General features: G+C 32.8%; 3 protein-coding genes across 3 annotated transcripts; 1 reads left to right on the forward strand and 2 right to left on the reverse strand.

Annotated features, from left to right (window-relative positions):
- Window positions 1–126: 126 nt before the first annotated feature.
- On the forward strand, window positions 127–4715 carry LOTGIDRAFT_158127 (hypothetical protein; the record flags this gene model as incomplete). The annotated part of the gene is made up of 6 exons (XM_009051151.1): window positions 127–213; window positions 360–495; window positions 730–824; window positions 1296–1514; window positions 2028–2116; window positions 2429–4715. The coding sequence occupies 6 exons, from the start codon at window positions 127–129 to the stop codon at window positions 4713–4715; spliced, it is 2913 nt and encodes a 970-aa protein (XP_009049399.1).
- Window positions 4716–5431: 716 nt separating this feature from the next.
- Window positions 5432–6100, reverse strand: LOTGIDRAFT_112904 (hypothetical protein; the record flags this gene model as incomplete). Its single annotated transcript, XM_009051152.1, has 1 exon — window positions 5432–6100. One exon carries the CDS (start codon window positions 6098–6100, stop codon window positions 5432–5434), a length of 669 nt encoding a protein of 222 aa, XP_009049400.1.
- Window positions 6101–10376: 4276 nt separating this feature from the next.
- LOTGIDRAFT_186484 (hypothetical protein) lies at window positions 10377–14840 on the reverse strand (the record flags this gene model as incomplete). Its single annotated transcript, XM_009051153.1, has 9 exons — window positions 14760–14840; window positions 14265–14428; window positions 13309–14005; window positions 12790–12909; window positions 12428–12539; window positions 11991–12038; window positions 11272–11410; window positions 11044–11125; window positions 10377–10575 (listed from the first exon to the last, which is right to left on the reverse strand). Coding segments are annotated over exons 1-9 (1590 nt in total), but the record flags the coding sequence as incomplete, so codon positions are not given.
- Between the last annotated feature and the right edge of the window lie 169 nt (window positions 14841–15009).

Consider the following 15009-nt stretch of genomic DNA (forward strand, 5'->3'; position numbering starts at 1 on the left):
TCAACAAGATATTGTTATCCAAGTACTGCTACATTCGTTGCTAACCATTATAAGTCAGTTTTTGCAGTGTTGCATTGACATATTAGCAATTTTGATTTGGAATTTTGGTTTGTTTACAAAACAAATATGGCGGCTGAATCAAAAACAAGATTTGACAAGCAGAGTACGATATCTTTCACCTTGCCCATTTCGTGTCAAATTTGTCTTGGAAAGGTAATTTTTAACTTGCTGTTTAAATTTCTGATCCATTGATCCAATATCTTTCAAACTATTTCTAGACAATTTAAAAGTGAAGTTTCTATATAGTGGTATTTTAAGTAGCCTAGAAATGATTTATATTTATCCTCTCTTCTTTGTAGGTTAAGCAGCCAGTTTTATGCCCCAATAATCATGTATTTTGTGGTAGTTGTATGGAGGTTTGGTTGAGTAGAAATCAGCAATGCCCCTCTTGTAGGGTGGATATCAATCCAGGCAATCCAATTCAACAAATCAGAGGTTTGTATGCTTAAATAATATGCTTCTTTTAGAATTTTATTTTTTCTGACTATGCATTATTAGGGGGCAACCATTAAAAATTTGTCATTCATTCATTGATATTGAACAAAATAATTATATAATAATAATAAAATATTATTAGGTCAGTTCTCACTGTCTGCTAGAATTGTTTACTGTAGTACCTCCACCTTAACTCTCCCTTAAATCAACATTATGGCCTCACTATACTTTCAGGTGGTTTAAATCATTTTGATGAGGAAAATGAAAGATTGAACACCAACCCACAGATGAGGAAAGCTCGGTTTGAATTGTTGTATAAAGAGTATGAGGTAAATAATTAATATCAAGTCAACATAGTAAATTGTTATAATGTTGTTATTAGAATGAGGAAAGAAATAAATCATATTGTTCCCTATCATTTAATGAAAGGAAAATTTTTGAATGACACACTTTCTAGATTGACAGATCTTCTCAAACTAAGAACTAGCTTTCTTAATTCTTCATGTACAAACCAGATCTGGAAGATGTTTCAAATAGATGAGAAAGCAACTTTCTTGGTTACTAATGATAACCATGTATTATTTAAAAATGACCAAACTATGTATGAAATTTCCAATACCACAGTTTACCGGTGAACAGAATTGCAAAAATCAATACAAAAAACAGATTTGGAACAGTACAATGTCGAAATTGGCATGCAATTTTGTTAGATGATTAAGAGAAGACTGTGTGTGTTAGTACTACAATTACACCTACCAAGAAGTTTTTATTTTAGACTAAAATCTTTTTTGATTTTGTAGGATGAATTTGAAAGACTTGAAGCAGAAATTCAAATATTAAAGTCAGAAAATGATGTATTGAGGAGTCAAGTTAAGAGAGAAAATGGTTATGATAAATCTAAAGAATTCACTCATCCAAGTTCTGTTGATGGGGGACAAGTTTTGGCTTTAACTCGTAAACTACAAGATGCACAGAAACAATATGACAGACTTAAACAGGAGGCAAATCGAAATAAACAGGTATACTTTATTTCTAACATTATAACATCCCCTGGGACCTTATTCTCAAAAACTTAACTTAAGATATTTTTAGTGTTAAAGTAATCTGATTGGTCAATCACTTAAATTGATTTTATATTTAGTTTAATATTATACAATCAGATTACTGTATATATTGGATTTTATCTTAGTAAAGTTTTTTTGCTCCTGGTATGAGGCCTCAAAATCAGATTCACGACAATTATAATTGTTATTGTCATGTAATGAAATAGTGCAAATTGCTGACTTTCTCTCCTAAGAGACCATCTTCATTAAGAGACCACTTTGGATTCATCCCTTGAGTGGTCTCTTAATGCAGGTTTTCTTGTACTTAAATTCTTATTCTTGGAACTATTAGTCTGGAAAATAAGACAGATTTGTAATATCTCTCACCTTCATATATAATGAATATTATTCCATGGAGTAGAGCAAATGCTAAGTATATTGTAGATGTGGTAACAATAGAAATAAGATATATATTTTTATCTTCTGTAGGAAAATAATGAATTAAAAGATGAAAATGTTAATTTAAACAGAGAAAATGAAAGACTCAGACTTGAAATTGTCAGTAGATCCCCTCACAGGTATGATTATTACAGTTATAGACACAGGACAAAACTTTGCTTGAAACCTAAGGAATCAGCCACATTTCTGTGAAATCATTACTCAGAGCTCAATATTAGTGGATCTCATTGGTCAGCCAATCCATGAATCCATGTCTTGTTGCAATAGTTCACAAAATATGATGAATATAATTAATGCCACAGTATGCACAGTATGTATATACCTTCTTAGTCTTTTATCTTATAGAGAGGATTTTTCCATTGACTATGTTAATAATTTTAATCAGTTTGAAGAAGAATAATTGTTGTTAATACTGTCTTTTTTCTTGACAGGTATGGTAGATTCACTGTTGCCACCCTGGAATCGAAGGTTGAGGGGTATGAGAAAGAGATTAAACAGCTGAACAAAGCTTTAGAAAGAAGTGATAAGTATATAGAAGACTTACAGAAACAACTGGAACTCTATGGTCATAAACAGCCAACAGACAAACCCAAATTATCCAAAGACTACAGTGATTTTAATGGATCAATCCTAGACACGAAATCAGAAGTTGATGCTTCCAAAAGACGCTTATTCACTGGTGATGGTAATTTCAGTCAAAAAAGTGCCTATGATAAAACAGACCCTGTACAATTTGCTCTGGATTTGTATAGAAACAGTACTAAGAGCATCAATAGTGAAAATGATGTTGCAACAGCTAGCCAAATCAAAGACAAGGCATATCCTAATCCTGAATCACCTGGTCAGAGAAAGTGGAAGAAGTCAGCACTATCAGGAAACTCGCCACAGAAAGACAGAACTCCTAAAAAGGTTCAATTTGATTTGAAAAAGGAAAATGATTCAGCATCATCATTTGATCTAGATAGACCAAGTCCATTAACTCCGTCCACGTACATGGGAAAACTGTCTCTTTTAGACAAAAAATCTCCTTCATCAGCTAGAAAAAATCTAAATTTTGCTGAATTTGACCGAACAAGTTCTTCCAAGTCAGCAAGAAACCTGGAATTAGGGTCTCAAGAAAGTTTGGACGACACTGGTCAAATTAAATCCGAGTTGGATGAGCTGAACATATCAATGACTCCTGAGTTATCAGATTGTATGAAGCTGATGAATAGAGCCGAAAAGAATGTGCATGTTAGCAAATACAACGAGGAATCTGTTAAATCGAAAGGTATTGCCAATTTTGTAGCTCCTGTTGGTTCTTTGGTTCCTGGCATGACTTTCAATACCATTATGAATGAATATCCTCTAAGCGTTTATCACCTTTCTTGTAACAATGATGTTTCTTTGTCTGAAAATCAGGCACCAGAATCAAGACATTCTGTGTCTTTGAGTTCTTCTAACCCCAACTATCTTTCCAGCACTACTGCACAAAATGATAACTATCAGAACCAAAATTTTAGAAATGATGGGTCACGTCACATGCAAATTAATAGAGATGCTCAAATTGGTCAGGTTCATCTCTCTGCTTCGTCAAGCTCTTTTCCTTTCAATCCTCCCTTGGGAAGCAGGTCACACCCCATCACTAGCCACTTAACCTCTCAACAGCCATCTTATCATTCCTTGCCTTTGTCTTCCTCCATGATGCTTGCTTATTCACAATCTAATAACACACCCCTAGTCTCCCAATCTAATATACCACCCCTATCAAATAAGCAGACGGACATAAATCAAAATTTTTCGACTTTGGGATTGTCAGACATGGTTAGACGTGGCCAAGATATTTTGAAAACGATGGATTTGAAGCACAATGATGTTCGATCTTTGACACCAGTAGTTTCAGCACAACCCCATTCTTCTTACACATCCAGTGTGAGCCAATTTCAACCAATATTAAGCACCAGAGCAGAAACCAAATCCAATTTTTATGATGCTTTGATATCTAAAAGTAAAGTCATAAATGGAATAGAAGCACCCAATTTTACAAAGGGGAATAACTTTGCAAATTTGCCAAAATTTGATATCCCACAATCTCTTATCATTCCATCACCAAACTTGAGTGCTGAATTTGCAGCAGATAAACAATCTAATGGGTCTCAACCAAAACCTCAAAATGGTACTCTCCATTATCAATCAAAACCCAGTGTAGACTGTCAATCAAAGAATGTACCTCCCCCTTCTCTACCATCATATCAATCATCCAATCAAAATTTAGCATTGGCTAATGGTTTTTCAAAATCATTGCATCTGTCTGCTGCCAAGCCACCTGCTTCCATCCCTCCCACCACCATTTCATCTCATTTCTTCTCATCCACAGGTTTCTCCAGTTCTGATTCTCTTCCGTCCACAAATCCTGAAAGTCATGCCAGTACCTCCCAGCAACAACCACAAAAACCTACAGAGCTATTCCAAAATAGCAGCCAAATGAACGGAAATCAGCAGCAGACATCGAAGTCTGCAAAGGGAGATAACTCCATGAACAGTCTGGATTTTTCTGGAACTGGAAACAGTGATTCATTTAGATTGGAAGCACCAACTGGTAACTATAGTTACGTTTCCAATGACTTGTCATCACGAGGGTCAGACTCTTTTCTCCCTGAACCCAAAAAGCGTTTATTTCAAACAGACGATAGTTTGGATATTTCAATGAGTCCAATCAAAACTTCCAGGCATTATTGATTTTAAAAATAAAATCTAATCTAAACCCCAACAAATCTCGCCCTACCATACGAGATATATAGATGAGATGTTTTCTCCTAGCCTTGATGACATTACATCTGTATATAGTTATATCTTAGGAACTGGCAGGTGTGATATATGGGATGTGATCTCTACCTCTTAATGTTAAATCCGTATATTAAGGTGGAATGGCAAGATTTATTGAGATAGCTAATCTTAAATATGATGCTGAGTTGAAAATATGAAGGACAAAGTGTCATTCTGATTTAATTTCAATTTAATGGCATTATTCATGTCATTTGGGTAATTTTAATTTATACATATTATTAATTGTTAATCTATTTATTTTATTTCTCATTCAATAAAATATAATTGAAATCAAGAAAACTGTTATTTTTCTTTTTCTTGACATATAGACCTAGCCTAGAAGCTGTCAGTCAAACTGTGTGTTCAGTGTACACAATATCTAGTTGGAACTTCTGACATGGTTAAAGTTACCAGTTGCTCTGATGGGTCCTGTAATCAACAGGTTTTGCATGTTAATAAAACATGATAATGCACACAGAAACGAAATGGCCGCCGACATCTTTATTGGCAAATTAAGATACAGAAGGATTGAATGTTTACAGGAAAAGCAGTTTAGCTATAGAAAAATATCTTTGCAATTGCCTAGACAAACTTATTAAAAATATTAAACTATGAATGAGTAATATTTGTCAATATTTCAACAACAAAAACCTTTTACAAATCTTATTCAAAAGTTTAACAAAAACGTTATGTGTTGGTGAAGGTTTCCTTTTGTGATCAATGACTGTTTTGTCTGACAAGATATACTGTTTTTGAAAACGTTCCAATCTCGAGTTTTCTTTTTGATGAATTAAAGTGACCATACCAATCCATAGCTTTTCCAATCTTTCTGAATATTTACAACTAATGACGTCATATAAGTCAATCAATGACGTAAACTTTTCAAAATTTCCATTTCCTGCCAAGTATGCTGTTTGGATGAGATCTTGTTTATTACCAATTAAACATACCACTGAATATTCATGAGATTTCTTTTGAATTTCGTTTAACCAGTATGAAACTCCGATGTGCCAAGATGGATCAGTGACGTCATAGACAATGATGACAGCGTCAACTTTTGCGAAATAAAGATTGGTTAAATTTTGGTTAGCAGTGGAGCTAGGTGCGTCAAATATGTTCAACAATACTACTTTCTCCTCAACTTTAATTTTCCGATAGAAAAAGTTAATACACGGAGAGCTTAGAACATCCGAACTGAATATGTCTTCTGTAAATTTTCTTATGAAAGAAGTTTTTCCAACTGATTTGTCTCCAACTACTAATACCTTGAACTTCTCATCAGCAAGGCTGTCCTCCATAATTATTGAAGAAATAGACCTGCAAATAAAATTATAACATGTATGCATTGATAATCTTTGTAAGACATATAGAAGTAGAAAGGTAGAAATGAAGAACATAAGATAATATAGATATACATATATACATTTATGTATACTCTAAATTATAACATACATAGGGCCTTATGTATATGTGTATTTATGTTTAGTAAGGACGTTTAACGAATGCTAACAAAACCCCGGGCTTCTGTCAAGCATGAATAGATTTGGTTGTTTCTCATGATTTTACCATAAACCCGGAAACTGAATGGTCATTAAATTAATTGTATTATCTCAGATTGCGCGAGCGAATCCTACCGTGTTTCTGAATACATTGACCATTTTTTACTTCCATTAGCGTGTAAGCATCCGTCATATCTTAAGGATACCACCGATTTTGTTGAAAAAATTAAAAGCTTGAATGTTCCTCCAAACGCAAGATTTATCTCATTAGCTGTTACGAGTATGTATACCAATATTGATAATAAAACCGGTTTAGACGCTGTCCGAAAGGCCTTTCTTCGAAATCCCTGCGTAGATAGACCCGACAAAGAAATATTAGAACTTTTGGAATTATGTCTAACGCGAAATGACTTTGCCTTTAATGAAAAAATTTATCTCCAGACTTCAGGCACCGCCATGGGCAAAAGATTTGCGCCGAGTTATGCAAATATCTTTATGGCTGAGTGGGAACTGGAAATTTCTTCCATTTCCCCTTTTGAACCTTTCTTCTATGGAAGGTTTCTTGACGATATTTTTATTATTTGGACCGAGTCTTTAACAAATTTTTGGCAATATTTTGAAATTTTAAATAATCACCACCCTTCTGTAAAACTAACTGCGAATATTTCTGAACAAAGTATGGATTTTTTGGATACTACGGTATTCAAAGGACTAAGTTTCTCTCAAACAAATAAATTAGACATCAAAGTATTTTTTAAACCAAGGATACTCACCAACTTTTATATAAAAACTCTTTTCACCCAAAACATACTTTTACGGGAATAATCAAATCACAAATTTTGCGTTTTTTTAGAATTTGCACTCAAAAAGTAGATTTATATTCTAATCCTTATATATAGATGTTTATCTTTTCAGAACCTATAAATACTCTTTTCTTTTAGAACTGGTAACAAGAAAACTTTCATATTATAGACTTTTGTTTATTGTAGCTTACTCGTGGTTGTTTTTTTAACTTAATACTAACTATGCTAACTTCACCTTATCTTGTATTGAACATTTATCTCTTTATTTGTGACCTTGGCCAGTGCTTTACATAGAAGTTTTTAGGAACTTCTTCACTCTTAACACCATTATAGTAGTGGTGGGCATCGTGCTAAACAGACCATGCTTACTCTTTTAGAAACACCTGATGGTATTTGTCCTTGGAGACCTCTACTATACTACCTTTACTACCGATTTTGCCATTCTTTGAACAGAATTGTCTAGCTTGTACGGATTTTTATTTCAAACCCTCAAAAGCTTATCATTTTACAATAAAATGTATTTCAAAATTTTATTCATATTGAAATTTTTCGGCTGTTCTATTATTTGCAGTAATTCCGAGGGATTTTAATCAAACTTTCAATTTCTTTTTTAAAAAAAAACAAACCTACCTAATTCAGTTGTATCTAGACACTTCCTCGGGCAGACAATGGTTTTAAATAATGTGACTTTTACCATAACACTTGGATAAATAACTGTTTCCTTATCCCAACTTAAGGTATACGAACCTCTAAATATCCTTTAGTTTATAATAGTATTAACATATCACTTTGGTATTAGAAATGAAGGTGCTGTGAAACAAATTCATTACATGTTAGGTGTTTTGAGTGAAGCTTCCGACACCACAAAAATAGCCCATGTTTTGGTGTACATCTCGGGCAGATTATTGGTACTTTTTGGAAAAAATTCTGAATATAAAAATAAAGATATGTGCTCCTATTTCTCCATAGGATAAATCTTGTAGTAACCTTAAATGAATCTTATCTGGATTTCCTTGAACAAGTCTGTGAATCCAGTGTATCAATTATTCAATGGACACCTTTTCGGAAAAATAAACTTTAATTCATATTAAGTTAATACAGACGACAATGACTTCCAATTTCATCAATTGAGTTGAGTTTTAGTTGAATGCTAAAACCGAATAATTATGAGCCTACATCACTTGAAATTTGGAAGCCTATTCTTCCTGTTGACCAACAGTATTCAATATGCAATAACAATGTACAATTGTATAACAGGTAATTGTCAATTGGCTTTTAGCATTTTAATCTATTTGACTTTTAAAGGTAAAATCCCAGTTAAAAAAAGATTTAAATGAAAATCCCCACTGTCCTATATACATGTACTATCACTTGGGGACTGTCCCATATGTTACACTCCCGCCCTTTTGTAAAGAATCGAATGCAGAACTGGGGAGATACCCTTGGGAACAATATTCCTTGGGAACATGCGGAAAAAGTTAGAAGTGGATCTTAGAACCTCACAGGAGACGGTAAGTCAACGATGTCCGGCTCGTTTGTCGGCGGTTAGCTCATCGTTTATATCCTGTGAAATTGGATCTATATATTATTATACACTTGCCTTAGCTTATCTTAATCGAGACTAGTGTGTAACTTTCAGTGTACTTGTAATCTAATGTAAATGAATGTTTATTTTGATGTTTTCTACTAGCAAGAACTTTTTATCAATGGTCTGGGTAGGGTCGTGACACAATGAATTTAGAAGAAAATTTTTGAATTTCTTTTCACTTCATCCAGTCGAACTGGTGTGTTGATAATCCAGGCTACATAATATGAATAATTCATAAGGAATTACTGTGATGATAAAGTAGACTTGAATAAAAAGACACTTTTAACTGTTATTGCTGGCTTTTATAGCTAACGATTAACAAATTGATTTTTACACTGTTTGACGAGAATTATACCGTTTCTTGCTTAGAAATTCTTGGTACACATTCTTGGTGTATAAAATCAAATACCTTATTATACCTTAATTCTGACATCAGATCTATACGGAAGGTTTCTTTAATCTTTCACCCATAACATTAAACAAGGAGAAAAACGTAATAAATACTGATTTAATAATTTCAAGAAATAAAATATAGATTTTTATACAATCACATAGATTAACAATCAAAATATAATTAAAACAATTCAATATTAGAACTAAATTATTGAAATCACATGAAATAATATGTGGTGTGAAAGGACCATTAGTTTAGTAATTAAAGACGACAACAGCATAAAGAGATGCACAGGATATGTGGCTATAGTTGTAGATCATTGTTCCAATGAGCAAATAGTTTTCAACAGATTCAAATGAGGTAACTGTTTATTTGAAATGACACAATAGTCGGATATTTCATATGAGCCATTTGGTGTTTGGATACCACAAATGAGTCTGTTGTACTCATACTATGAAAATGAAGAAGTAAATCTCTGGAGCATTTTAAAGCAGCAGTGCTAAAGAGAGTGGCTACCAGACTCAATAAAAAAGGGGTGCGTATTATACACATGCGCACTATCATCGCAATAATACTGTATCTGAACTGAAAACTAAAATATTTTTCATTTGCTCCAAAATATTGCAGGTAAATACACTAAAAGGTGAAATCTATGGGTGTTTTAGTTCGACGTACAGGTCGAAGGTCATTTCTAGGGGATACAGGATTATCTACATGATGATCATCATTAAAAGTGGAGGATGGATGAGGTTTTGAACCAATTCGTAATTCAGTGGTAGTGGTTGAAGTATTATGTTTTGACGTAGAGTTGTCTGAGGGTTGTACTGTGGTTTGATTGACAGGTAGTGGTTGTAAACGTACACTCTGAAAAAAAAATTCAGAATTAAATTACATTTATCCTGAGGTGTATTTCCATGAGCTTCTTCCACTTCAATGAACAAAAAAAAAATATCTGTTACATCATTCAAAAACAAGGGTAATAGCTTGCAGTTAACTATGATGATCGCATGCTTATTGGTATTTTATTTTGCTCTATAACATTGTTCAGGTCAAGAGTGAAGTTGAAATGAATGCAGTTTTACGTCTTATTTTTCTGCACCATGTGGGCTAATGAATTTGAAGGGCCAGATTATAATTAAGCACATTGAACATTATCCTCTGGGTCCTTCTTCTAAAAAACGTGACTAATTTTTGAAGAAATACAGTAACATACATGTATATCTTATGCTAAATTTTTTAGAATAATTTCATGAATAAACAAATCCCTTAAAAATATACATACCCTATCAACAGGAGTTTTGACGTTTTTTCGTAATGAATTATATTTGAGTGTTTTACTATAACTAGAGTCTTTAACTGTGGTATCTCGAGGTGAGGTATAGCTAGTTGTCTCCCCTTCTGTATCATCTATTCTATCTCCCAGACGTGAGAGTCGAGATGGAGGATTGTTATGAGGGACAGATGGAGAGTTCCGGCCATCGTTATCCATCTGACATAAAAAAGACAGTTGAAAATATTAAAATTACTTAATACATAAACAGGACATAACTAATATAAAATCACAATTTTTATACATACTTTAATCTGATTGGCTGATAAAATTAGAATTAGAATCAATTTTAGTGATTGACCAATGAGATGAATTTATCTTAAGTTTAGTTTGAAGAAACTGGCCCCTCTTCTGCACTGGACAGATTTAAACATTTCACACAAAGCCAAACAATATTTAAGGATATTTTCCCAGGATAGTGCCACAATTGAATTGCTCTTATCATATCTGATGATAGTGTATCTGAAATCTGTTTCACAGAAATATTTTGTTATCAAAATAAAGAGTTAAGTTTGATTCACATCCTTTTTATCATCATTTGATTTTGTGTGTAAAAGGGCTCTGAGCTCGGCCCCTTTCTCTAAACAAATGATCTTAGTTTGAACTTGTGAAAGATGTTCATTTTACCTGTAGAAATTTCGATCTTTTCTTTTTTCTGAAACCGAAACCAAGAGAATTTTGTTTTTCTGTTGAAGATGGATCAGCTCTCCTGCAATTTACATAATTAATATCATAATTAATCAAACAATTAAAATAAAATATGGAAAGAAAGAAGGAAGGAAGGAGGCATATAGAGACTGCTATTGTGTCACAATCAACTAGCTAGTTGAACAGGATGCTGTTGATTATACTTACCAAGCTGAGAAATGAAGATGTGATGAAGTTGAATCATTATTAGATTGATAAGGAGACTGGGCAGCCATCTTGGCAAATGATCTAGACTGAATAGCAACTTGTCTGTTGTCTCTTGTTAATTCACGTTGATAAGTAAAATCTACAATCAAAATGAATATGCACTGTTTTGTTTTTCTCTGTTATTAGAATACAATCCAAAAAATAAAGCCTGATTATTGATTGAAATTAAAACTTAAAAATATAATCAAAAATAATTATCTTCTTGAAATTACAAAACTATATGTTGTATTAGATGTCGTATCATTAACACCATGAGAAAGGTGAAACTTTATAATTTACTAATCAGAAATCATAAAAATAAAAAGACAAAATTTTGAAAAAAATTAGGTGCTCAAACAAAAGCTTGTGCAAATGTTAAGTGTGTTTTTTCAATATCTGAGCTTAACAGTTTACAGTGGCATTGAAGTAATAAAGATTAGAGAGGAGCTCAGATAAAGCACAGGGTTCAAATTTCAGGTAACATTGTGAGACACCTCTGAAATGAAGATGATTTTTTCATTTCTCTTATCTCTTCCAAATTAGGCAAATGAACAATATTAATCTGTGACCAGCATCACAGGATACTGTAATTGGCTGAAGCAATACTGTAACAGTTAAATGACTACAGTGCAAGATAACATTGTGATATTTACAACATAAAGAGAAGAAAAATATAAAACCTTGTAATGATGAGGAGGAGGTCGGTGAGGGAGAAGAATATGGAGATTCTTCAAAAAAAAAAAATAAAATAAAATAAGGGAAATAAAACATAATGTCAAAAATAAAACACAAAAATGAAATGAAAATATTCAAGCAGTGAAAGAGAAAATAATAACCACATGAATTGAAAAATTAAAGGCAATAAAGAAAGAGCATGTTGAAAAATATAGTCAATTTAGAAACAGATTTGATTAAAATCAACCATAAGAAATAAATGATGAAATTAAAGGCAAAACAGAAGATAAATCCTCAATAAATAATAGAAATAGAAAGCTCAAAAATGAATGCATAAAGTACACTGAACCAATCCAAGAACCAAATTTGAAAAATAATTGTAGTGGAAAGGAGAGGATAAATCCTTAGTAAATTAAAAAATTTAGAGGGCAATCATACATACCATTATAAAGTTGGTTCCTGATTTTTCTACTAGTATTATTATTATATATATTAGACATTGTGGATTCTCTAGTATTTTTATTATTGAGTAAATAACTTGGAATGTCTCCGCCCTGAAATTCAAAAATAAATAATTTGGTTTTTTATTGACAAAGACTCTGTCTCTGTTCTATAAGAAACAGTTCCATTGCTCCATTGTAGCTTGGATTTGTCTTTCTTTACAACAACTGATAACTGATACAGTCATAAATAATACTGACATTCTTATTTCCCTTATTCTTGCACAAAATTAATATAAATCTAAACACAGAAATAAATTGCTCCAGGAAAGCGAGTGCTACATTCTATAAACTGACTTTATACCTTAGATTCTGTGAGTTTGTCTGAGTTATAATAGCTTTGAGAATTATCAGGTTGTTTTTTCTTTCGAATTGTACTGGATTTTATTCTTCTTAATTCATTCTGAGTCGCTGTATCTAAAAACTGAAATAGAACCAAGGGAGAAATTAAAGTATGATTTAAGTCAAAAGTGTAGTGCAAAACTTGAAGTGCATCCATCATTATCTTCTAATCAACATTGGTGTGTGACAGACTGGTGACCTTGAATAAGTCATAAGTATTCCACTTGACCCAGCTATAACTGAGTACAGATAATCAGGGAAAGATCAACAATACGAGAAGGTTTGGACAAGGATCAGCAGGTAGACAGGATCCTTGTAAACCTAAAATTGTATCCTTGTAACAAAATAGCTGTTTCAGTGTTTAAAAATAAACTTTGACATCACAAAGAAGAATGTCAATTGCATGGGAATTGTTAGAAAGTATCATGTACGATTCTAGTTTATACCTATCACAAACTAAAAATATGACATGAAATATCACCTTTTTTCTCTCAGCTCTAGGACTAGTGGTTGCTTTTTTACTTTCTTTATTTTGACTGGCTGTTGAGTTTGGAGCTTGAACACTGACGGTATAAGTCTGACTACGATTTCCACCTTGTGAACTATTCGTTGTTTTCATATCACGTGACCCATGGTTATTTACTTCCCCCCTTTCATCAGCATTGTCATGGTAACTGTCTTTCTTTTTAATATATTTTGATTCACTGCGCGACCAGTCCATTTCCTCCCCGCGAACATCAGCACTAATATCACAAGAATTATCCCCCTTTGATGCATAATCAGGATCGTTATCTACTTTTCCTTTATCCAAAATATTCATATTACGAAAATCGGAAAATGTGCTTTGATGGCGTCCTTCAGTTCCATTAGTCTTTTTGGTCTCATATTTAGCAGGTGGTTTTTCCTCGACTTCCATGGGAGCATAATCCTTATCATCTAAACTATACGATTTCAAACTCTTCATCGAAGGAGGTTTCAATTGACCTTGACCTATGACTTGGTCAGAGTCTATCACAGTATTGTCATTATTTACAGGGGGTTTAGTCTGTTTGATGTATTTGCTATGAATTTGGCTGATCTGTACACCTCCCACTACATCTCCTTCATCTACAGCTTCCATTTTCTCTGGCAGTTCCTTTGCTTTCTCTAAAATAACTGAATTGTTTTTCATGTTTTCACTGAAAGATAAAATATTTTATTTTACACTATTTTACTGTCCCTCATGGGTTTCATGAAGAAAATCAAATCCAAGCATGGTGGAAAGTGAAAATTAGGCCTAGACACTGACAAATTTAAACCTTTAATAAGGGCAAATTTGAGCTCTAAATTTGGATTTTTTCATTTTCATCCCCAGTTGAACATTATCCTGTAAAGGAATAGATGGCATAACATTGAAATATTGAAGGAGAGAATGACTTAATACTAAAGAATATCTACCTTTCAATATTAGTAGAATATTCATTTCTACGTTTTTTATTGGGCGAGGGTTGTCGAACAGGTACTCGTGGTTTTTGAAATAATACTTTCTCCGTTTGAAAAGCGGGATGTTGTAAACAGTCATCAATTATTATTCTATCTCTCGCTTCTAATTGTAAGGTTTTCTGAAATAAATTCAAAAGAAAACGTAACAAAATATTCAAAATGAAGCTCTTTAATTGGTCACTTTAAAATTTTTTTACTTTTAGCAAAAAGTTAACCATACCAGTAAACATGCTTCATACTAAGATATCTGGAGTATAACAGCTATAATGGAATTCTGTTGGTAATTCTCTTCAAATTTAGCTAATTATGAATTAACTATGAACATGTGAGACAAACTGGTATATTTCCATGTCATTGAAACACATGTACTTTCTATTCATATAGGTATTAGCATTTAATCTATAAATGTGGTCAGGGCACCAAAATATTATTTGTAACAAAAACACATACCTGCATAAAATCTATGAGAGCACTATTCATAATACCTTGATATCTTTTACTCAGTTTCTGTTGATGAGATACAGACGGAAACTGAAATTCAAAAAGATGTCATTATACAAGAAACACATTTTTACAAATTTTAATCATTATTATCAAGCATTGAGTCAATTTCAAACACTGGTTTAAATTTGGTAAGCAAGCATAAATCATGACTTCAAACCAAGTGTTATACCACAAGTTTAAATCATAAATAAGTTGG

The sequence above is a fragment of the Lottia gigantea genome (genome assembly GCF_000327385.1).
Source record: "Lottia gigantea unplaced genomic scaffold LOTGIsca_16, whole genome shotgun sequence".
Classification (NCBI taxonomy): Eukaryota; Metazoa; Mollusca; class Gastropoda; family Lottiidae; genus Lottia; species Lottia gigantea.